At 42.7% G+C, this 24,695-nt stretch overlaps 1 protein-coding gene across 3 annotated transcripts in view; it reads left to right on the forward strand.

Moving 5' to 3' along the window:
* The window catches only part of FOXO3 (forkhead box O3), a 118,655-nt gene that overhangs the window by 88,773 nt on the left and 5,187 nt on the right, over positions 1–24,695 (forward strand). For all 3 annotated transcript variants that reach the window (XM_058307231.2, XM_004468411.5, XM_058307233.2), the window contains exon 3: positions 10,095–11,530. In XM_058307231.2, the coding sequence (XP_058163214.1) occupies positions 10,095–11,495 (1,401 nt within the window). In that variant the 3' untranslated portion in view covers positions 11,496–11,530. The remainder of the gene's footprint in view (positions 1–10,094; positions 11,531–24,695) is intronic.

Raw genomic sequence — 24,695 nt, forward strand, 5'->3', positions numbered from 1 at the left:
AAAGAACTTTTTCTAAGCCATAACATCCGAAGAGCTGGAACGCGTTTTGTTTGTATATGTGATGCCACAGCCAGTGAATTTCATGTGAAGGAAGGGATTGTAAACTAAGAACGGGAAAGCAGTTTGCCTGGATTTCAGATGTCAAACTCTCAAGCTGTTTAACTCACCCACTCATCACCTCCACATCCATCCCTTTAATATGCTTGCATTGTCAGTGATTTCTGTTTCTGCAGGTTTGGGTGCTAGAAGACAAATAATAAAATAGCATGCATATGCAACCCTAGAGTTTTTGATTGAGGTTAAACAGAAGCATCTTTCTGATCGTGTTGTCATTTGGCAGGCAAAAGGCATCATATTTAAAAATTCACATAGTTTTAAGGCAAGCTAATCTTTTCTGGCTCAATAATAAACTAATTATATGTTTTAAATAGTACAGAGCTGAGTCCCTGTTTCTGATTAAGACTTGCAATAGCAAAGTCCAGGGCAGTAGCAGATGTTTGCCTGATGTCTTTGCCTTGGGGGGGTCTGTAGCCTGGTGCTATCTGTTTGGAGAGCTAAATTGGCCTGCCAGGGGCAGCCAGGTAGTATTGGCTTGACTGAATCATGGCTAATTCTTCATGAGCACAGAAGCCACCAGACATGCCACCAGGGAAGGCCTTGATACTTAGCAGTTTATGGCTCTAATCTTGTCTTTCATTTCCTAAAAGTGGTGGCCCCAGTCAGTGTAGGCCATGCCAGTAGTATCTTTTTTGGGTGTGTCTGAGAAAAAAGGGTGGGGTTATTTCTGAAATATTAGCTTAAATAGATGTAATTCCAGCAGGACTTCTTTCATGGCTTGTCAATTTTTCACCTTTTCCCTTCCTTTCCTAATCCTAAAGACCATGTATAGAAATGTATAGGTGGGAACATTTAATTTAGTCACATAGGTTTTGTACAGCAGTTTTTAAAGCTTCACTCTTGGTCACTTGCTAAAGAAGTCTTCCTCATCAGGGAGTTTGCTGACTCCAGAAAGCACTTAGTGCTTTTGGAGTTAGCCTCAGGCTTGATTTCTAGCCCCACCACCTACCAGTAAGTTACTTAACCTTTCTGCACCTTGTTTTCCTCCAGACTGGATCCTTGTGAAATAAAATGAGATTAGCGATCAAGCATAGAGCATCGACCCTGCTAGTCACCAAATACTTTAGTTCCCTTCCTTTGGGGAAGGTGCAGTAGACTCCACCCCAACCCTTTTTTTTTTAACCTGTGTGCTTACTTGGAGGGGACTGCGAACCAGGGTGTGTGAACTGCTTTTGCGTGTGCCTCTGAGGACTCTGACCCAACTGTTCCCAAGCACTCAGGAGGAGCCTTCATCCCGGATGGGCCTGTGAGATGCCTTCTGTGAAGCCCTTGCCCCGCACTGAGCAGCCCACACATATTGCCTTTTGCCCTTCTTACCATCCCTGCCACTTGCTATAAAGAACCTTACGTCTACTTGTTAGACTATGTAGTCGTGTTTTTCAAATTGGGTTGTATAATTAAAGTTAAAACCCAAGGGTAAGACTTGTTAACTTTAAAACAACCTAGATGCTACTTCAGGTTTTATAAAAGAAGTTTACTTCCACTTTCACATATGTGAGGCTTCTTCATTGGTCTCATGTTTTATTGCATACTATTTTTAGAGTAGCAATTCAGGTCTATTTTGTGACCTTCCCACCAATTGATTAAACAAATATTTTTTGAGTACTCCTTTATACCAGGCCCCATGCTAGTGAATGACTCGGTGGGTGAGTGGCATTCTCTCTCCTTGTGCAAGATCCAGGCACCGGGGCTCTATTTCTGGTACCTGCTGTGGTTGTGTGGGCACTGACCTTGAGCCCAGGAGACCTGAGCTTGTTTCCTCTCTATTACCACTTGCTAGGTGATTTAACGTGGCTGTGGCACTGTACCTCTTTGGTCCTTGGTTTCCTTCTCTCTAAAGTTAGGGCTGCTTGTTACACGATGGGTTCCACAGCCTTCCCCATTTTCCCTGGCATTACCTTTTACTGAACTTCCTGCTCTCATCATTTGGCTGATCCATGAAAGTGATTCTAAAACTCTCTGATGTGTTCCTGAATTCTGATTTGTATTTCTAATGTCTTTTTCATTGCCATTCCACCCACAATACATTTTCAAACTGGAAAAATTTAGAGCTTTTAGAAAAAAATCTTTGTGAAAATTCTGTTAACAATAAAACTATTTCTGTTCTACTTTGTGGTACAGAGCCAGTTTCAAGAGCATTCTGTAACTTCATAGCTTTTAACCCTTTAAAGCATCCATTTTTTGGGGTGTGCTGTGCAAGGTCTTAAAAGGGAATTTAAGTAGCATGTGTTTGCTAAGCCCCTTGTGGGAAGGAGAAATAGATTCAAGTAACACCAGGGGAGAACCTTGGAGAAAGCAGCAGGGGTGGCCAGGTGCTGCATTGTGAACCTGATTTCTGAGGTTATTACCCTCCTTCTGCATGCCCTCAGCTGCTACTTCCTCAGTCTGTGGGGAGAAGGACCAGGAGTTGGAAATAGGAGGGTTTGGGGGAGGGGCGGGGTGCTGCAGGGTGTGGGCGTGGGCAGAGGCTGCTGAGGCTGCCAGGGTTCTCTGTGTGCCGGAAGTGCAGGTTTGGCTGTGGGGAATGGAATGTTCCCTCTTGCCCTCCAAGAGCAGAAACAGCTGTGGAAGAGCTTGGAAAGATTGCTAAATGTTTAAAAAAAAAATTTTAATATGAAATAAAATCCACACTGGAAAATCCAACAAAACTTCAGTATAGAGGTAGCCGTCTTTCTCATACTATTGAAGAGAACTTGCCTACCATCTAATTCCTTTTGGATTAGGCGATAGGATGAGTTGTCTGCCCAGCCCTTTTCCCCAAGGAAAGCCTCATGTTTCTCATTTCTTTGGGATAGAGAATGGATTCATTATTCTGATCAACAGATTATGAGGGACTAGAACCTGTCACTTGCTTACTGCATGAAAACTTAAATACTAGTTTCCAAAGGAGATCTCTGTGGGTATGGGATTATTGTCAGCAAATTTAATGGGAAATCTTTGTTCCCAACTGGAAATTTAATCCTTCAGCCAAGTTCCCAACAATATTTACTTTTAGGACATCATGTTTTAAAAAACAAGGCTCTTAATGGTTTAAACTTGTAGCATTTTAGACAAGTTAAGAGAGGAACTATTCTTTATTGTGTAATCCCTTGTAGGAAGGTTTATTTAGGTTTTCTTTTCAGTCTTAAAGGCTTATTTGCCAATTATAGCTTTTATTCTATATAGTCAGGAATAACCTTTTCTGGTTTCAGATCTCTTTTATGCTACCATGCTTTTTGTACTTGCTTTTGAAAAGTTTAGATCCAAAGTAGATAAAATCTAGTGGAAGAGGGTAGAGCCAACTAAAACCTAGACTCTAGCAACATCTAAAAGGGACCATATCATTCCTTATAATTCTCCCTCTGATGGCAGCACTACTTGGCCCTTTGAAGAGTCCACCCAGGGACTGGCCAAGTGTAATAATATGGTGCTTTGGACAGTCAAGAATAAGAAGCAGTGTTAATGTTCTTGAACTATCTGAAATGCACTTTGTTTCTCAGGAAAGTTGGTTAAGTAATACTTTCACTGTGTTCTGAAAACGGGAAGCTAATAAGTACTTCAGTGTTGGAGTATGGGGGCTTTTTCACTTTTTATTATGCATTCTACCTTTTGATGTTTTGCTTGCAGTAGAGTCTGTAAAAGGGTTGTGAGATTGCATACTAATTCAGGGAGGCTACTGAAGATTACAGGGATCAGTTATGCCCCTCCCTTCTTCAGCCTGTCAATTCCTAGTTTTGTGAAAATCTAGGGTCCTCTTTTTCTGTCTGCGCTTTTCCATGCTGGGCAGAAAAGGCATCCGAGGGCAAAATGGCATGACTGCCCACAAGACAGCGCAAGATCAGGGGGATCCACCGTCCAGTCTTTTTTTTTTTTTTTAAGTAAAAGCCGGTCTGGGCCCCAGTTGTCTGATCCTCTGCACATATGTGTAATCACAGTCTTCATCTCTGGCTCCAGTTCTCATCCTTTTCTTCTAAATGGTGGAAACTTGGACTTAAAGGACATCATTGTGTAGTGTCATCAGACCTGGGAAGACTAGGAATCATTTGGCTGAGATCAGAGTCTCAGTAGAAATGGAAGGTGGATGTTTCAGTGGTTCTGTGCAGCCCGGGCTACACCTTAGACAAAGGGGAAGTTCCTGAATCCAGACTTTTATCCCACACCAGTTGAATCACTTATCTTTAAGAGTGGGTGTCAGTGCCCACAAGTCAAGCAGTGAGACCTACTTGAAATGGTGGTCCTGAACAATGCAAGGTAGGTGAATGAGTGCTGTGTTTCAGGATAGTCCTTTGCAGATCTTCTCCACTGGAATCCCTTGTAAAGACCAGGGAGACTCTCCTGCAGCCTGCCTCCTCCCGAGCACCAGATCTGGCTTGATTGCTGACAGCCGTAATGAGTTCTTAAGACAGCAAAAAAAGGGGGGTGGGGGTGGAGCTATCTTAAAAAGATAATAGGGCAAGGGCTTTTAAGAGTTAAATTGCACAACTCCCTTTTTATTTTTAAAGTGAGTGGATTCCTTCTTGCCGTTGCTGAGAAAGATAAATTGATACCACATGTTGCTTCCAGACAAAAACCCCTCTGTGTTCCAGGGGAAGCACATGCAGCTGGTGTCTGGGTTAGCGGACAGTCTCCACAAGGTAAACATGGTTTGGAAAGGACTGAAGCAGAGGCAGGGTAGCAGCAGTTAAGAAATTACCAGTTACTCCTGACTGGCACAGCACCTTTGGAAAACTTTTAAAAGTTTGAAATCCTTTCCTGGAAGGAGCTGCCCTCTCACCTTTTGGCCTTAAGTACGTGATGCTCGGAAAACAGTATGTGGACGTTTGTGATGTCACTACTTCCATATGTGGGATCTGAGAGTTGTGGAGAAACGCTTTTGTGCTTGGCACTCTGCTGAGTACTTTGCATGGGTAATTTCATTTACAGTTCCCAAAGGTCCTAGACCTAAACAATGCAGGTGTTTTTATCCACCCTTTTACAAGAGGGGCACCCAAGGCTAAATACTTTGCCCAAGGTCATGCAAAGAGTTGGCAGAGCCAGGGTTCCAACCTAGAGCCAGGGAGAGGAAGGCCAGTGCTCTCCAGCAGCACGCGGCCTCCTTCCATTGGCCTCCTGAAATTGCACGTGTGAGTTATCCACCTTGTAAACTATTTGTAGGTGTGCTCTTTTCTTTTCATTTCTCTAACACCCTATCTGATCTGTTTTGGGTCCACCTGACTTTACAGTCAGTTGACGTATATGCAGGGAATGTGGGCACTTCAGTATTAGCATTGAATCTACCTTACAGTAGAAAACTGTCTTCAGTTTTCTTGCTTCAGTATAGCAAGAAAAAGAACTACAGGATTCTAATGAGTACAGATATTTTTGTGCTAATTTATCCGATGAGAAAGCCCTGGGATCTCTAAGGTGTGGGCCACACGATACAGTTGGCATGGCTGTGAAACGTGAATTCCATCGTGCTGCCTCCCTTCAGCCCCTCCTGCACATGCCCTGCTGCAGGGCTGTCCCACTAATGGCAGCTGCAGTCACAAAGGACACAGGTTTGCCAGTTCTGTTAACTAATTAACTAAACCTAATGGGTTTCTGCCCCAATGCAGGGCTTGCTTGGTGTAAATCATTTTGTAAGAGAAGAGTGACAGAAGAATGAGGTAAAGAGAATTCTTTTCTCTGCCCTCTCTTCAGATACATTGTGATAGAGTTGCTTTAAGATTTCCTAATAAATCTTGGCAAAAACTCTTATATTTGTTCCTAAAGCTAAAGTTTCTTTCTCTAAAGATGTTTGCTATCTTATAATTTGTCAGACTCTTGATTTCTTAGTAGTGCATTTAAATACCCAGAGCTATTATTTGGTCTTGGGTTGGGATCATAGTAGCTTCTTGGCTCCTTTAGTTAAGTATACTTGATGACAGAATGGATGGTAATATTTACCTCATCACCATGTCCTTAATGAAAGCACATCTCTAGTTCTTCAGCCAATTAACATTGGCCAGCAAGCCTCACAGGGTATTTCAAAATGTATTTAGATGCGATAAGAAAAATCACATAAGTCCTATCAATCCATTCCAGTCCTTTTACCTTCAGCCCCTAATTCCTAAACTAATGTAAAGTCTTAGAAATTAGACTATTTGGTAAGAAGATATATATTTTTAATAGTAGTTTTATAGTTTAAAATATGCACCATGCTTTGGAAACGAATTCGCAAAACCTAATGGCTTCGAGAATTCAGACTACAAACTGACATGGTCTGATTTTTATAAATAAAGAGCTCTTCTTTGTTTCTGTGGTTGGGGTGGGGAAGAGGGAGTTTGAAAATCTGTCCAGAAATCATGTCATCAGGAACTTTTCTCAGGGAAGGTGTGGGGAAACACTGTGATTTGGATAGTTTATCTGACATTAGTTTATCTTTCCTGCTTCACCAAAATTTAGGCAGGGAATCTAATAATTGCAAACAACAGAATGCATTCCTAGCATCTGACCTTGGCAAGGTAAGGGGGCATTTGAACTTGGAAAGGAAACAGATAGATGTGCCACTTTTATTGGCTTTTGTCAGTGCCCCACCTTCAGGTGATTGATTCTCTAAGTGGAAAACTGGCCAGCCTGTAGGGGTGAAAGGCTGTTAAGATAGGGGACTAGGAGGATGGTGGAGCACAGTTTTTGTGTTGTCTTAATAATGTAACTGGAAAAACCAGTCTGAAAGTTCTGTAGGTAATATGCCTCAGGGAATGTTTTCTGCTACTGATAATCACCAAAATGAGGATTGAACAAATATTGGACACTGAAACTAATCACCTGTTTATAAGTTGAATTTTGTTTCAGAATCTAGTAGAGTTAACAGTGGTTTATATACCCACCACAGTCCTCTCCTTGGAATCCTAATTCTGGCCATCTTACTAAAGAAACACAAGCTTGTGTGAGCTTATACTTTCAGGTCTGCTCTTCCGAAAGACATTTCTTTTACAAATTTTAGGAAGGCCCCTCCAAATTACTATTTCATAAACATAAAATTATAGTAATAAAACTGTGCTTTTTATATCTCTCTTCTTTGTTAAATATTAATTTGTTTAAATGATTTTTTCTTTAAATGTTAACACAGATATTCAGTGATAAAACCTGTAAAGGATTGTGGGAAAAGCATTGGCTTAGGGAATCTGGAATCAATTTTGGTTCTTATAGACACTTATCTGTTGTGACCTTGTATAAATTATTCAGTATCTCTCAGCCTGACCCTTCATATATAAAATGAGGCCACTGATAGACCACCTCTATAGGTCTGTTGTGAGGATTATAGAGCTGAGTCTGAAACTTCTGGCTAGTAATTGGTCATGCTGTATCAGACAGGCCCTCATTTCTGCACTTGCCATTGGGAACCTCTGCTGGAGGGTGGTCTCCATGGTCCTTTCCTGCCCTGACACCTGGGTTCTGGGTTCTGGGCCTAGATCTGTTTCTAACCACTTTTTACCACATGCCCTTAGGGAAACTTAACATCTACTTCATAGTAATAGATGGCCTCTAGAAAACCTATATAGGGCATTTTAGAGTTCTATAAACTGTTTCATCATTTTTCTCAGTTGGTTTGGAATTGGTGAAACTAAATACTCATTTTGAAAAATATTGTTCCCTAAATGCTTTCTAAAGGGGATATGTAGATACTCCTGATTGCCCATTCTGGTTAATTCTGGGTGTTGGTGTGAACTCTTTCCAGAATCTAGAGCAAAATCAGCTGAGTTCTTCATAGTTGAACCGCCTTGCACTTGGCCATAGAGTGAATTTGAGTGTTTCATACCTTTTGCATAGAGAAAGTGTTTTACTTTTTAAAGAAATGTAATTTCTGAACCATTAGTAGAGATGCCATTAGTCTTTTAAAAAACCATTAAAAGGGAAGCAGGATATATAGTCTCCGGGGCAACATTCTCTCTTCAGATACTCAACGTGTTGCCTGTTTTCTTCTCTCAGATGCATCTTTATGGCAATTGTACATGTGCCAAGATGCCAGCCTGTGATCCATGGTTACTAGTGCTCAGTGTCCAGCCTTCTTGACCTGTAGTCCCTTCTTGCACAAGAATATACATGGGGAACATTGTGAATATTTTGGATATTTACTTGTATAAAATCCATCTGGCTTTCTGTGTTTTAAAAACATTCTGGTAGAACACATGTATTTGTATCTTCTACATAAATACTGTTTGTGATTGCAAATTTTTTAAAAACTATGGTAACCTTTAGGATTGTTCATATTTAATATACAGCATCAGGCAATGTCTTTTGTCTTTAACTTACAGATAAAAACTCATCTGTCCTGCAGATGCTGTCCCAGATGTGGAGAATGCTATCAATTCTTTTTTTACACATAAGGCATTTTGCAAATTAGCATGAGCCTGCACCAGGCTGTGAGCCCTCACCACCACAGACTCTGTGCTTTATAAAGCAGTAATAACACCCTGACTTCATGGCGTGCCTGGCTTCTGAAGTCTATTATCATATGTCATCCTTACGTCATCCCTGCCAGGGAGGAATGGTATGGCTGTAATTATGGCCGTAATGAATATGGGAAGCTGAAGTTGTTGCTGACAGATTAAATGATTTGTTAAAGGTCACATGCTTGGTCAGTGACAGAGATAGGACTGAATCTGGGTCATTCCTGTCAACTGAGCTTATCTTCCAAGGAAGGTGGGTGCAGCCATTAAGGTTTTGTAGGTATTTTATTCTACTTCTGAAAGAAAAAATAAGCCTTTTGTTTTAGATTTACAGAAAATTTGCAAAGATAGTAGACTGTGTTCCCATATATCCCACACCAAGTTTTCCCTGTTGTTAACATCTTCCATTAGTATGGTATATTTATCACAACTAATGAGCCAATATTGATACTTTATTATTAACTGAAATCCATGCTAGTCTTTTTTTCTGTCCAGGAACCTCCCCAGGCTCTTTGGATTCCTCTTGGCTATGACAGTTTCTTAGGCTTTCCTTGTTTTGATGACCTTGACAGTTTTGAGGAGTAATGGACAGGCATTTTGTAGGACACCCGTTAATTGGGATTAAGCTGATGTTTTTCTCATGATTAGACTGGGGTTATATGTTTTAGAAAGAAGAATGAAGAGGCGGGGGCTATTTCATCACGTTATATCGGATACAAAGTTTCCAGGTGACTTACCACTGTTGATGTTGGCCTGGCTGTGGTAGTATTTGTCAGGCTTGTCTATTATAAACTTACTCTCTTTTCCCCTTTCATACTGTGCTCTTGGGGAGGAGGTCATTTAAGCCCACACTCGAGAGGTAGAGAGGTATGCACCACTGCCTCAGGAGAGGAGTATCTATATAAAATTATTTGGAATTCTTCCATTCAAGAGATCTGCCTACTTTTTTTTTTTTTTTACAACTCAGCAAATCTTGCCCTACCATTCTTTTTTTATGTCTGCCTAAAGTTATGTAATTGGATGTGAAATTCCATGTGATGGAGACATAGTAAGGACAGGTAAAAATTCACAGCAGTCCTCAGTCCATTGAACTGGTTTAAGAAAGGTAGATTCTGCCTCTGTACTGTTGGAGGAGGAGACCACAGAGAGTGAGTGAAACAATTCCCAAGTGGTTAGTTACCCTTAGAGAGTCAGGGAGGCTTGTGCACAGTGTAGGGTAGGAAGTGGTATGATAATAAATTACAAGTGTGAACTGCAAGATAGGAAATATAATTACAGAAAGGGCAACACAACTTAGGAATTAAAGAAAAACAATGTCAGTGAGCTTATACACGTCCAGCATTTCCTGGATGTGATACCATTTCCTACCTCCTAGATAGGAAACTTGCTGTTTAAATTATCATTTAATGCCCAACCAAGGAGAGTGGTGTAGGTGTTTGTCTTTGGGTTTTTTGTTTTGTTTTGTTTTTTTCCTTTTAAGCCTTTGAAATTGAGGAGGCTTTAAAAAATGAGGAGTCTGGTTAACTAACTCTTCTAGTTTTGGAGCATCCTGACTGACGTACTGCATTTTCCCTTCTCTTTTTGCAGAACTCCATCCGGCATAACCTGTCCCTGCACAGCCGGTTCATGCGGGTTCAGAATGAAGGGACTGGCAAGAGTTCTTGGTGGATCATAAACCCTGATGGGGGGAAGAGTGGAAAGGCACCCCGGCGGCGGGCGGTCTCCATGGACAACAGCAACAAGTACACCAAGAGCCGTGGCCGTGCAGCCAAGAAGAAGGCAGCCCTGCAGACAGCCCCTGAGTCGGCAGACGACAGTCCCTCCCAGCTCTCCAAATGGCCTGGCAGCCCCACCTCCCGCAGCAGCGATGAGTTGGATGCATGGACGGACTTCCGCTCGCGCACCAATTCCAACGCCAGCACGGTCAGCGGCCGCCTGTCACCCATCCTGGCAAGCACAGAGTTGGATGACGTCCAAGACGATGACTCACCGCTCTCCCCCATGCTGTACAGCAGTTCAGCCAGCCTCTCACCCTCTGTAAGTAAGCCGTGCACCGTGGAGCTGCCGCGGCTGACCGACATGGCAGGCACCATGAATCTGAACGATGGGCTGGCTGACAACCTCATGGATGACCTGCTGGACAACATCGCCCTCCCATCGTCCCAGCCGTCGCCCACTGGGGGGCTCATGCAGCGCAGCTCCAGCTTCCCTTACACCACCAAGGGCTCTGGCCTGGGCTCTCCCACCAGCTCCTTTAACAGCACGGTGTTTGGACCCTCGTCTCTGAATTCCCTGCGTCAGTCTCCCATGCAAACCATCCAAGAGAACAAGCCAGCCACCTTCTCTTCCATGTCACACTATGGCAACCAGACACTCCAGGACCTGCTCACTTCCGACTCGCTCAGCCACAGCGATGTCATGATGACCCAGTCGGACCCCTTGATGTCTCAGGCCAGCACTGCTGTGTCTGCCCAAAACTCGCGCCGGAACGTGATGCTTCGCAATGACCCGATGATGTCCTTTGCTGCCCAACCCAACCAGGGGAGTTTGGTCAATCAGAACTTGCTCCACCACCAGCACCAAACCCAGAACGCAATCGGTGGCAGCCGTGCCTTGTCGAATTCCGTCAGCAACATGGGCTTGAGCGACTCCAGCAGCCTTGGGTCCACCAAACACCAGCAGCAGTCTCCTGTCAGCCAGTCTATGCAAACCCTCTCGGACTCTCTCTCAGGCTCCTCCTTGTACTCAACTAGTGCAAACCTTCCTGTCATGGGCCATGAGAAGTTCCCCAGCGACTTGGACCTGGACATGTTCAATGGGAGCTTGGAATGTGACATGGAGTCCATTATCCGTAGTGAACTCATGGATGCTGATGGGTTGGATTTTAACTTTGATTCCCTCATCTCCACACAGAATGTTGTTGGTTTGAACGTGGGGAACTTCACTGGTGCTAAGCAGGCCTCATCTCAGAGCTGGGTGCCAGGCTGAAGGATCACTGAGGAAAGGGGAAGTGGGCAAAGCAGGTCAGTGCCCAACTCTATGGCATAATAACAACAGCAAAGTGGGGTTGACGGGGGGAGCATTGGGAGAGGGTCAGTCTTTTATTTATATAGAACTTTCCTCCACATTGAGAAATTGAGAACCTTGGAGCAGTGATGCACCATAATGTGGCTCCCTACCAGTTCATCTCCGAGTTTTACCTACAAACCTAATAGGTCTGCCAGGCACCCTCCGCACAGTTTGCTGACAGCTCAAGAATTTTACTGCCAGTGAAAAGAATAAACTTAGGTTTGGAGATTTCATTCTTCTTTGTATCCAGCCATCCTCTCTGACCTATGACCCGGGTCCCCCTCCTTTTGATGGATGGATGAGGGTAGAAAGGAAGGGGAGGAAAGGGTAGCTTAGATCTCACAGACTCCAAGGTTAGGTAAGGCCCCCAGCCAAAGGACTTTCTTAGAAGGGCTCTGAGGTCCTACATCACTTTGGTCAATCTTTGGTGTTATGGTCTCTTTATCTTTTTTTTTTTCATTAAAGTAATGATTCACAGATACTTCAAATTTAACTGTAGAATATGTATTCTGGGCTCTTTCATACACAAGTGTTTCCACCAGAAGCACGATCTGTTAGTTTGTTCTTAACCATACTACTAGGCATTTCTATTAGTTAGGGTTCAGGATCTAAGCATTACAAGAGCAAAAGAATTAAGTTGAAAGTAGACATTTTCATATAAGAGAACATTTTACTCACATACTTTTCCTTGTTCCCCAACCTATATGTGATGTCAGGTTCTAAACACAGTGATGAAATGGGTTGTGAATGGTGGCGGATAAAAATTGTGTTTTAATACTCTTGGAAGTGTAAGAATCTGGCAGTGTAATGTGGTAAGAACAATTAATTGGAATCAGGAGTTGAGGGCTCAGTTCCCATCACTCCTAGTTTCTGATTGCTATCGGGTGTGTCACTTAACCTCTGAACCTCAGTTTTTGACTATATAAATGAGGATAATAGCCCCTGTTACTTAACTAGGATTATTGTAAGAATCAAATACACTAAGATACATGAAAGTGGTTTGCAAAACTGTAGTGGGCTGCAGTATGTACGGTATAATTAGGTAAACCTACTGACTGACAACAGGGAGCCCAGAGAGGTTAAATCATTGGCTTATGTTCACACAGCTGGGCCAGAATCCATATTTCTTGAATGGACTTGAACTGTAATAGTCCTAATTTTCTCTAGATGGTAAAAAGTGAGACGCACTCTGCAGCTGGAGCCAGAAGTAGCAGATGTAGACAAACTTGCCCTGAAATTCTCCTCAAGTGAAAAGATGAACAGTAGAGTCTTCTTTGTACCCCCAGATTAATATGGTCCACAGTTCTGCACCCCAGCTCCTTTTTCAACAAGATGCACCCTTCTATAAATGCTGTAAAAGAGATGGAATTCAAAGCCATGAAAGCCCGGGCCTTCTTTAACTTTCTCTGTCATGGCAAAGGAATTACAAGGGTTCCTATGGTGAGTTCACTCCAGTTCATGGGTAGGCATAGAAAAGGGGAAAATCTAGAGTGTTGTAATGCTAAAAATTATCAACTTTCCCAGGCATAAGCAGGCCTCTGAGTGCTAATGGAACATAGACATCTGTTTTCAGTCATTTAATAGCTCTTAAGGTGGTAAAAAAAGACTGTAATGGACGCTAAATAGGGTGACAGCATTTCCAGGCCAGTCAGCTCAGTGCTATACCAGGACTCCGACTGCTGGAGACTTGTCTTGAGAAATTTGATGTTTGACCTTTAGAAGAGTAAAATGGTTTGCCTTCCTTCAAGAAAGTACATGTGATTGTGACTTCCAAAGATATGAGTAAGTTTTAAGGAGGCCAATTTGATTGAAAGTGTTTATTGAACATAGTTCATTGAAATGAATGCTGTAGAAGAAAATGTACTATTATCTTTTGTCTTTTTTCAAGTGTAGGTTTCCCTTTTAGTTAAACAGTAGACTTGTCTTGTTTATATGTAATCCTAAAAGATTCTACAGTCGTTTTTTAAAGGAGATTTAAATACCTAGGCTTTTTATCGTGTATGTATTTGATGAACTATGATTTTGATAATAATTAACTAATTTTGGGATAATGTGTTTCGTTATTATCCCCTAATGGAACCTTAGGGTCACGTAGTCACTTTTTTCTCAGAATGCTTTAGGTAAAGTTGTTGTGAGAAGATATTCCTTCAGTTAACAATGAAAAGTCATTATATTTTCCCGAAGGTAAACTAGCTCACGATGCCCACAGAGCAAGAGAAGAAAGGCTCTAAGGACAGTGGGGGGCTTTGAGGGGGTCTGGTTTCTGGACTTAGGATTTCCGTTTGCCTTGGAATGTATACTCCCCTCAACAGCACACGTGGTCTGAAGTATATTCTCTACTTTTAAACATAACTTAACAGCTATCACTTTATTGAAGACTCCTGAATTCACAAAACAGGCCAGAGGTCAGTATCTCAACCCCATTTTTCTCCCAGATTAAGCACTTCAACTTCCCAAGAGTTTGTTCTGTAATAACTTTAGTTTAGCTTTTTTGTTTGTTTGACCAGTATTCATAGTATTTTTCCAGACTCACCCCTGGCTTGCTAGCTTCATGTCAGGTGACCCTTCTTGGTCTGGAGGTAATGGAGCAGTCGTATCCAGTTGACAGTCTTGCCCGATTGCCTAGAGAGATGCTTCTCTGGAGGGCTGGGTGTTTCACACATGTCATTAATTTTAAGCCATGTGTAAATCCTTTGACCTATGGATCTCTATGGAAAAGAAAATAATAACCATACCTTTTTATGAATGCCAGCCCCTGGGCTGTGCAGGACATTGTCTTCTTTCTGGCACTCATAAAGCTTGACAGACATATATTAGCAAGACAGTGCAATTGTTGTAAGGCTGAGCTTCCAGTAAGCCCTCCTGAGTTTGACATGTCTCCTCCCTGAAAGCATCAGTAGCCCAATCCAACCAGTCAAAAGATGCCTAAATTCACAAACTCTTTAATTCCTCTTCATCTTTTGGCATTTGGAGACCACATTAGGGAGCAGCCTGGTCTTTAGCTTTGGTTTAAACTACTGTATGATAAGGGTTCAGAAATATCAACCAGAAAAGGCCCAGATGGAAAAGAGAAAGTATAGTTTTCATCTTGTTTCTGCCACTGGCCACATCTATGATCTTAGGGTTGTCATGGATGAATTGCTTCAATTGTTAGGTTTCTCATCTGTCAAGAGAGAACAGAATCAGAGTTTTGAAGCTATAGAGTGTATAATTTTAAACCTGAAACCTAATGTTCTGTCTATGAATTGGCCCTGTTTAGGTGACTTGTGATGGCCTGGAACCATCAAGAAACCGTGGTATACCACTATGGAAACATGGCAGGCCCCCTCAGTGTTGGAGGCCATTTAGAACATACACACAGGCTTCTTCCCAAGAGCAGTGAATCTTTGATGCTTGTCTGGCTAATGTTTGTATGCCATCATTCTCTTATACCTTTAAATATTGGTGGTGTTGGATAGTACTAATTCTCACCCGATATAGGCAATATAGGCTGATTATGTCATGCTTTTTATTTTTTTTAATATACTTTTACATTTTTTTTAAAAAAGGAACATTACATAAATTGTTACATAACCATGCTTTTTCTTGATGTAGATATTTCTATTTTAGGGAATGAACCTATGATAACTAGGAATCTATTATGTATTACATGGAGAATACACTGTTACTTGCACTTGTGACTGTAGTCTTTGGTTACAATACTCTGACCTGAAAAATTCTGCAGGACTCTTTATTCTACCTTTTAAAAAGCCCAAAATCCAAACAGTTGTTCATGGGAAAAAATGACTGAGTGGATCTTTTTAGTGTTGCCAACAGTAATGGAAAAGTGAGACAACTGTGAAAAGGGGCTCTCTTTGCAGAGGGCCTGTGCACTCTTTATATACATTCTTTTCCCAGGAAAGCAGTGACTTCCCAGCATTAAAGCTGTTCTTCTGGGCCTACTGCTTTTATAATGCACCTGAGTTCTCTGCCAGCCAGCCTCCCAAGCTCTGGGGAGAGCTCCTGCTTCAAGCAGTCAGTTGCATATATGACTGACTTTCTGGAAGGTCTCTTGGCCATCTAGCCTATATGGGGTATAAATAACTGGCGTGAAAAACCACCAGAGTTGCTACAGGTACTTGTAACCTTTGTACCACTCCCTTTTATAGTGGTCGTAAAGCCCAATAGTCAGCATCTTGTACATTACCTTCTCAGGTAGAGTGTTCCCCCCATGTGCTGCCAGTGTGTCTCACAGGCTCACCTTTCGGCATGGAGATAGGAGCAAGGGGCTTGGTGGCATCCACTACTGGGCCGTTGCTAGAGAGGTTTGTGCCAGAGATCCTTCTGGCCTTTGGGCAGGTGGGAGGATATTTGCTGACTGCTTCCTCATATTTTAGCATAGCCTTTTTGTTCCAAGATGGTGCTCTCTCCACCTTTGTTGATGTGTTCATTTGATTTCAAAGCATTCGTTTTCCCTTAATCTCCAAATTGTTTTAGAAGTTTAGGGTTTCAGATTCCAAGTTTAATTCAAAATGTGTTCTGCACGTTTATGACACTTCACATATTTAGTGCTGCCAGGGGTCAGTGTTTCTGAAAGTGTTCTACAGAATACGAGATTCTCAAGATATTCATGGGTATTAAGTGCAGAGTGGATTCTGTGATCAGGTAAGTTTAGGGAACGCCATGTTAAAGTAAAATAGGGTTATTTCCTGCAGGACTTCTCAGAGTCTTAAACATTAATATACATTCTGAACCTTCAAGGGTACGTCATGTTATGTAGTGTTTTCTAAATGTATTTGGTATCCTGGATCTTCCTTTTTCTTCAAGAGTGTTACAGAAAAAGGCCAGCTCCCCAGAGCCTAACCTCCTTGACGGGCTATGGATTCTTTGCCCTTTCCCTCCTGATTCTTACTGATTTTTGTTTTAATGTCCCTATCATATATCAAGCACTTAACCCCACAGAGCAGATTCTAATCTTGGATGAGCATGCTGCCTAGCAAAGTGTTCGGCTTCATGGTGGTAGAAATGCTCAAGAAAAATCTGGATCCATTAAGCAAAGTTCACTTACTCAGTACAGGGCACGGGAGAAAAGTGGCTAAAATAGGGGTTGTCCCTCAAGCATGCGTAGCCTAGTTGGGAAGGTCTTGGCAGCAGTAGTGATGACCATCTGTAATAGAGTGAAAGATGGCCTTATGTGCAGGGCTGGGGCAGAGGATCTTTTGTGGTGTGGCAACCTCATGCGCCTGGTTTTCTGAAACAATTCTGCTTCCAAGTGTCCTCTTCCATTATCAGATGATCTGTTCCTCATATTTCTGTTTGAGGAATAAAACCATAGGCCCCGGTTCCTTCGCAAGCTCCATGCTAATAGGACAGAGTTCAGACTGAATGCCGACACTGGTGTCTCTTAAAAGCCCCGCAGAACGCTTGCTTTTAGCTCGTGTTTGATTTCTAGAGCTGGCTCACAGCAGTCGGATATGAGCCACCCAGCCCCCTTAAGCACACTGCTGCCGGGGCTGCTTTCTGAGGAGAGCTGTGGATTTCAGAAAGCCTCTGCAGCTCAGTCCAGGTTAAATAAGGTCTACCTGTGTGGTATGGCAGAGGAACAGGAGGATTTGTAGCAGAGGGCTTCCATTTTTATGACTGTCCATCGTGGAGTCAAGTCACTCTTCCTCTCAGTCTGTTTGCTTATCTGTAAAATGGGGTTAAAATTAAAACTTGCTTTATAGAGCTCTTGTAAGGACCAGCTCTGATAAAGAATAATGCCCTTTGGCAACTTAAAATAAAGTTACAGCTAGGGAGGGTAGAGTGAATGAGTTGGTAATACAAAACCCAGAGAGCAGGAAAGCCAAAATGTCTTATAATGTAGGCATAAAGAGTAACAACTTTCCTCAAAAAAAATTAAAAATCAATCTGATTCCTTTGCACTAAAAAAGTATAGTAGTTGCCTGTTGTGTGAAATCTTTTAATTCCTCAAGCAAATGCCTCCTAGAATCCCTGCATACCATTTTGGGAGTACTCATTAAAGAGGCTGCGAGGAGGTCCCTATACAGTAGCATCTTCAAAGGATTGCCTCAGAGCCCTGGCTGTCTGGCCTCAGGTCTGGTCATAGTGCTGGCTAGTAAGCAGGTGGGACTGAGGAAGGAGCCTCCCTGCCCCTTCTCGGCTGTCTTGGAGCCTCATGCTGCTGGGAGGGCGCCCAGCCATCTGTGACACACACACACACACACACACGTGTGTCCACTACCAGGCCATCCCAAGCCACACACACACACACGTCCACTACCAGGCCATCCCAAGCCACTCAGAAATAAAGAGCTGTCTCAGTCCCTCCTGGGGCTTTCTTCAGAGCAGAAAGACTGCCACATGATGGCATGATGCTGGCCATGGTCTGGGCTTGGATCCCCCAAGAGATGGCTGTTTACCTCCTTATAGACACAATTGGGGGTTCAGAAAATATGGTCACTAAACCCTGGAGATCCTTCCAAATCTGAATTTTTGAATAAAACCTGGAGAAAATGTGCTGTTCTTCTCCAGGAGCTTTCCTCCAAAAGAAGCAATAGCCAGGCCCGGAACTAAAATAACAGTGTTCCACATAGAGCTGCTGAGCACTGGGCTGCAGGTGTTTTATTTCTTTTTCTCCCAGAAATAGATGTGGACCTTACTGTATAATTCTAGGTTTTCTTTTCTTTTTTAAAAAAAAACTTCTTTTTTGCTAAAACCCTTTAATAATAATAATAATAATAACCCTTTAATAATCCCTTGCTTATTAAGGGATGGGAATCACTTCATCATGAAGGCCTCAGAAGGTAGTTCCAGTGTTTCTGAAGGATAAAGCTTTAATCACCAGCCTTGGTTTGATGGAAGGTTTGCAAATTAGTATGTTTTTTTCCTCCTCCCCTTTTCTCCTCCCTCCCTTACACTCTCATGAAAGAAGTCTGGGTCATAAGATTTTCTTCTTCTTCTTCTTCTTTTTTTTTTTTAAGTATTTGTTCCTATGTGGAGTGTTTGATTTAATTCCTCAGGATAAATTAATGGCCAGAGGTCTAAGAGTTCTGAGGTTGAAATTTTAAATTAATTTCCACTGAGCTTCCATTTGTATATAGGCCACTGTAATTAATTGGCACTTCTTTGATTGTTCAGGGATGATTAGAAAGCAATGCCGCCTACCATGTCTATAAGTAATTAGAAAATATGTGTTGACTGATGGACCTATTAGAAGGTGGCCCTTAACTAAATTTAAATGATGCCTGCTGTCCTGATTGCCTCAGGTCAAAGCGCCACCCTGTTAGCTTCTACTCAGGTCGCCCTGCTGGCTGGGGTGGGGTACCCCATGGTGCTTACCTATGTGCAGGTGTGAGCTGAGTGGTGAGATGAGGGCCATCAGTGACCTCAGGAGTATCCTGTGTCTCTCTCTCATACTAGGAGCCACCCAGATCCCTCCTTCCAAGTCCTTCTTAGTTTCCTTCCTTTGTTACCCTGGTGTGATCATTGTTTCTTGGCCACATCTGTATTGCCTATATGAGCTAGTCACATCCTTACAGGTGGATGAGTGGTTTGGACTATTTGTTGAACTAAAATAGCTGATTTTGAGTTTTCAACCTCAGAATCACTTTGGAAAAACTAAATGGTCTCTAAACCCCATTTATCTAAAAAAAAAAAAAAAAAAAGAGGACTTGGGAGACCCCTTTCTTCTGCACTTGGTAGCCAAACCTTAGATCTGGGACATCCCAGCCTGAAAGGGGTGACTGCCCACTCCCACTCATGCTTCCCCCTAGCAAATGCAGAGAAGAGGCACGCAGGATGGGGTCACACCCAGGGAACATAAACACTGTGATATTCAGGTCACTGTGTATAGCTCCAAGCATTTCCTCCTGGGCTATAATTCTTTTTTGTTTTTAAGTGGTGAATCACTTTAGTAATCACAGCAACTTAAAGCTTCGAGTAGCAAGACTCTTAATTTTGAGACTGATGATAAAGGGTGTGTATGATGGGATATGAAGGAAGAAGGAAATTCTTTTTATATTAAATGCTTGTATAAACTTCAGGCAGGAATAATACTTTGAATGTTAAACCATGCCTTGCATTGTATAACTTGGTCGTTAGAAAATTTCATCTTTTAAGAAATGTGAGTCTTAGAAATGGAATAATCAGTAACCATCCTTCCAAAAAAGCATTATGAATTTTAGGTGTTGTCCCACAAATAGTAGGTTCCGCCTGGAATCATAGAAGACTGAAATCTTGGCAGATCTGAGTAGGTCTAAAATGTCCCATGGAAGCAGCAGCACTTAAAGGTTGTTAAGTATTTGAATTGGCAGAGAGGAAAAGAGAGCTGTTCCAGGAGGATGGTTATTTCATTTATTCAGCCAACATTTACTGCATACCTACTCTGCTTTCAACTTTCTAGGCTACCTGGGGCATCAAGAAAACGTTGCTTCCTTGACTGGAATATAAGCTTATTGAAAATGGTAGGTTCTCCAAGTGATTTGATTTGACAGCTCTGCTCTGCTTTCAAGGAGCTCAACATATTGGGAGCACAGTGTGCATGAAATAATACCCATTCCATGTAATCTTTTAGGCAGAGGACGATGGTTGAATACCACTTCCTAGGAGGGTGGGGCTGGACGGGACACCTGGATGCTGGGATGTAACCCACCTGGGTTATAGAATAGCAGTCCAGGCTAAGTATGACTGGACCTGGTCCATCTGAGGAGGCGAGGGCCTGTACGCAGGCAGGACTGGGAGTTGTAGAGCATGGATAAGGACAACACAGCTTGATCCTAGGGGGTCTTTGCCAGCAAAGGTCTTTGGATATTAAAATTAAAGTTAAAAAAAAGAAAAGAAAAGAATTGAGAGTAGGGCCTAATGTCCCCCTCAAAGGATTTAAAAGAATGCAATCCAGAAAGTCACATACTCTTCTTTCTATGCAGTTTGAAAATTCAAGAATCTTAAAAAATATTAAATCTCTGCAACTTTATTGACAGTAAATTAATCTATATCATATTCCTGCCATGTCACCATATTTGACTCTGGATACATAAAGAACATTGGTTTGCATAATCCCCTGCCCCAGTGTAAAGGCAGAAATTGGACATGCTTAAGCCTGTTTTAACAATCAATAATCCTTAAAGTTTAAGCAACAGAAGAGTTGGAGCCTCTCTGCTCCTTCTCTGTGAGTTGCAGGACATCTCTCTTCATGCCTCTCATGTGTTTTATCAGTGGGGTGCAGCAGAAAGGGTGGCTGGAAGGCCAGTCCACGTGAAGGTCCATGTGCTAAAGATTTCCAGGTCCAGGTGTGGGATTTCCTGATAGAAAGTGTCCTGGAGGTCCCAGGCAGCCTTCACCAGCCACCTTGCAAAAACCCGGCAATTGCTGGGAGAGAGCAGAAAGCAATATATACTCATATCAAACTTTTCTTTTGCACAACCTAAGCTTTTCTTTGACAGTATATGTAACTAAGTATCTTTCCAGTATCTTCCTCAATGTCACCTTTGCCACTCAAGGCTTATCATTCTAAGCTTCTCCATAACAACCTCACCTTCTCCATAAGTATTTATTTGCCCATTAGAAATCACCAGAAGCCTATGGGCTGAGTTTCCTGGAAATTTTATTTTCCTTTAGGGAGGTTCCCCAATTGGATACAAACCTGGCCTCCCAGCCTGGCTGAAACTTCCATACTTGTTTTTGTTTTCCTCGAAAACTAGTCAGTGTCTGAAATGGCAAGTTGACAGCATTCACCAAAACATGTTTTTACAGTGCTCCATCTCCTGGTTCCCTTCTCTGGCTGCCACGGAGGATGCTCTGTCAGAACCGTCACAGGGGTGGACTGGATTTTAACGTGGCCAGGCCACCCTGTTGGAAACCATTGTGTTGGTCTTCATGCACTTCTCTAACTCCTCAACCTTTCTTACTGCCATCGATGCCCCATTATGACCTAGAACATACTGAGAAGGTACCAAATTTAAGCGGACTCCTGGACCCTTTAGCACATTGCTCTTCAGCTCCTTGATGTTTTCCCTGTGAAGATGAATTCTGCAGGACCGACTGCCATGTTGGTGTTCTAAGAATGGCTGTCTAATCCAAGACATGCAAAAATGCTCTTTTTCCTGGGGTAACACCAACTAAAAAGCCTTTGGTGGGTGCTGGTAGATAGCTGTGATTCACAGTGCTTTAAGTGTCCCTTAAGTCGCCTGGGGTTGCCGTAGAGATGGTAGTAGGCTGGCGCTTTTCAGCTCTGTCCTCAGGGATGGAGACACTCGTGCTCTGAAGCCCACGCCTGTTCTCTGAACACCATGCGCAACTTCTTGCAGACTGAGTGAGCATCCATTCACTTCTCTATCCTAAATGTTCCACATTTAGTCCCCTGCTTGCCCCCGGGTTGCAACTTTGGCTTCAATTATCATTATTTTTAGAGCGTGAGGAAAGTGTGCTTCCCTTTCATTTTGTTTTTTAGGCTAACTTTCCTGCAAACATCTTTTAACTCTAGATGTGGGAAATAGTAGCTAACGTTCATGGATTCGGGTAGATGAGGGTTCCATCTTGCTGTCTCTTTCCTTCTGTCATATTTGGTGTTAGGGTCCTATGCCTTCCTTCACTGCCAAGAAGATAAAAATACTACTTTCAAATCCAGTTTTTTCACAGTGGAATTAAGTGGTGGGAGGACAGTGGTAGCAACGTTTATGTTTTATTCTCAGATTAAAGTTGATTGGGTTGTTATGTTTTGTGTAGAGTTTCTGGGGGCGTTTCTTTCTTGGAACATCATGTGATTTAGTAGTGATAATTAGGCAGAAACTTGCCTTCACTGCAGATACCAAGATTATAGAGGGACTTAATCTCATCAGAGACCAAATGACAGCATCTACAGATATTTTTAGAATGGGCCTCATCATTTGGACTCCCCATTTCATTTTCCTTGCATGAACAGTTTGATTTCAAACTTTTTTATTGGGTGAGGAGCAGGGGAGATCGTTTCCCTATTAATGGAATTCACTGACAGAAGAGGACAACATTTTCATACATACTGTAAGTTGGCATATTGCCCACGAAGTAAGAGCTGAAACTCCGTCAGCTATATGATTCCTTTTCCTTCCAAAAGTTTGGCTCATCTGCTATGCTTTCAAACTGGAAGGACATGAACAGATAAGCATAAGCCTCAGAGGTACCTAAAATATCACACTTCATGCAATGTAGGAAGGATGTGAGCGTCATTAAAACCCGTGAAACCTGTACACAGCCCTGGAGTGTCATTAAATTCCCAGCTCAGTAACTGGTTTCATCGCCTAGTGTGCTCCCTCTACTCCTGCCGTCCTTGCTTGAGTCAGATAAACACGTGCAAACACTGAACCACAAAAGAGTGATTAAAAATGTAAGACAGGCGAGAAGCTGCTTTCCTGATTATTTTTATTACTCCGGTCTTCCTAGTGGCTGGTGTGATTCTGGTGGTGTTCTTAGAAGGATGATTGTGTTTCTGTTCAACACTTATCTGGTTCCTTTCTGTTTTCGCAGTATTTTACAATCTGTTTCCCTTCTATCACAGAGAAACAAATTGCCTTTCTGTCCTGTGGAGTGGGAGTTTCTGTATTAAATTTGTGTTCTGCGGGAGCTGCCTCCAAACCGTGGCAGGGGCTCTCCACTCGTGTGAGGAACAGGCACAGGGGCGGTCTCCTGAGCAGGTCTCCCTGGAGGGCATTGCTGGGGAGACCTTGGGAAGATCCAGGATGCAGCGTCACAAGTGGCCCCAACCCTGTTCCACAAACAGGGAAAGAATGATGATTAGCGCACCTCCTTTTTAATGATGAAGCTCCCCGAAGATTCGGGGCCTTCGATGACGGAGTGTGTGTTTGGCCTGGGGATGGTGGTTGGTTGCTGCTCTGGCTACCTGTTGTGGGCCTCCTGCCCCTGGCTGGTGCCCTGTTCTGCCTGAACGGTGCCCCGTCAGGGCCATGGGTACCTTCGGCCCCCTTACCCTGTGCGGGCCCAGCCCCAGCATTAGAACAGGCTGCACACTCTTCCCCTGCACTTGGGGAATGAGGTATGTTGCCTTCCCATCATGCACTGGTTTCCATGGCTGAATAATTAACACCAAAGGGAACTTGGAGGGGAGGGGGCCAGAATTAGGTAATACTTCTCAGAGTCTCCCTGGGCACTTACAGTAAGTCAGGACTGGGACTTGGGGACCGTAATCCCCTGATGACTAATTGCATAGTGATGTTAGATTGTGGTTTATTAAATGTTATTGTGAAAGAACAAAACCACATCCTCTTCCAGAGAACATACCTGAACCTCCGTTTGTGTTTCGGGGTCTCCAGGTGGGCAGTTAGATTAGTACTGGCTCTCGCTGGCCAAATTTCTCACAGACGTGGAGATCTGGTGTGTAATTTTGCTTTTTCTCTGTGAAATCAATAAGCCATATTTCATAGTCCAGAATAATGCTGTCTCGTACCTTTACAAAGCAAAGAATACCTACGAAAGCCAGTCAGGGAATCTAAATACTGGGGATGGGTGGAAAGAGGAAATTATCTTCTTTTCTTGCTTTATCACCTCTGCCTCCAATAAAATAACCTGAATTTTTCTCCTTGGAGCAATAACGAGGGTTAAATAAAGCCCACAGATATGTAGCATCATAAGTTCTTTCTGCATTTTTTCTGAACGTTTGCATGTATAAGTTAAGATTGCAAGCAAGTACAGAGTGACAGAAGAGATAGATTGAGGTCACAGGTAGACTTGTGAAAATGCCAAGTGAGCATACACTTGGAGCTGCTCTGAAGCGGGGAGGGGCAGGTGTATGTGACATGCATTTTTCACTACTTGTCCACCTTATCCAGTGAGAAGATGCTGAGTTCATGTTTCTTCACTACCATTTTTCTACCCATTTCTTGACTTAGAGCCATTTTTTTTTAAAACTACCATAACAGTCAGTGCTATTTTCCATAAGGAGAAGGTCTTCAGTTTTGAGGCTTGTCATGTCAGTTGCTTATAGATAAACTTTTTGGTTGTTGTTCTGTTTTGTTTAGTCCTCTAACATTTCTGGGCAGAATGGCCACATGAAGTCTAATAAGACATATAAATTCGGAGGCTCTGAGAGGACCTCCTTTGGGTCTTTCCATTGGAATATTGGAGGGAAAATGATAATAATGTTAATTA

The sequence above is a fragment of the Dasypus novemcinctus genome, chromosome 11, assembly GCF_030445035.2.
Source record: "Dasypus novemcinctus isolate mDasNov1 chromosome 11, mDasNov1.1.hap2, whole genome shotgun sequence".
Lineage (NCBI taxonomy): Eukaryota > Metazoa > Chordata > Mammalia > Cingulata > Dasypodidae > Dasypus > Dasypus novemcinctus.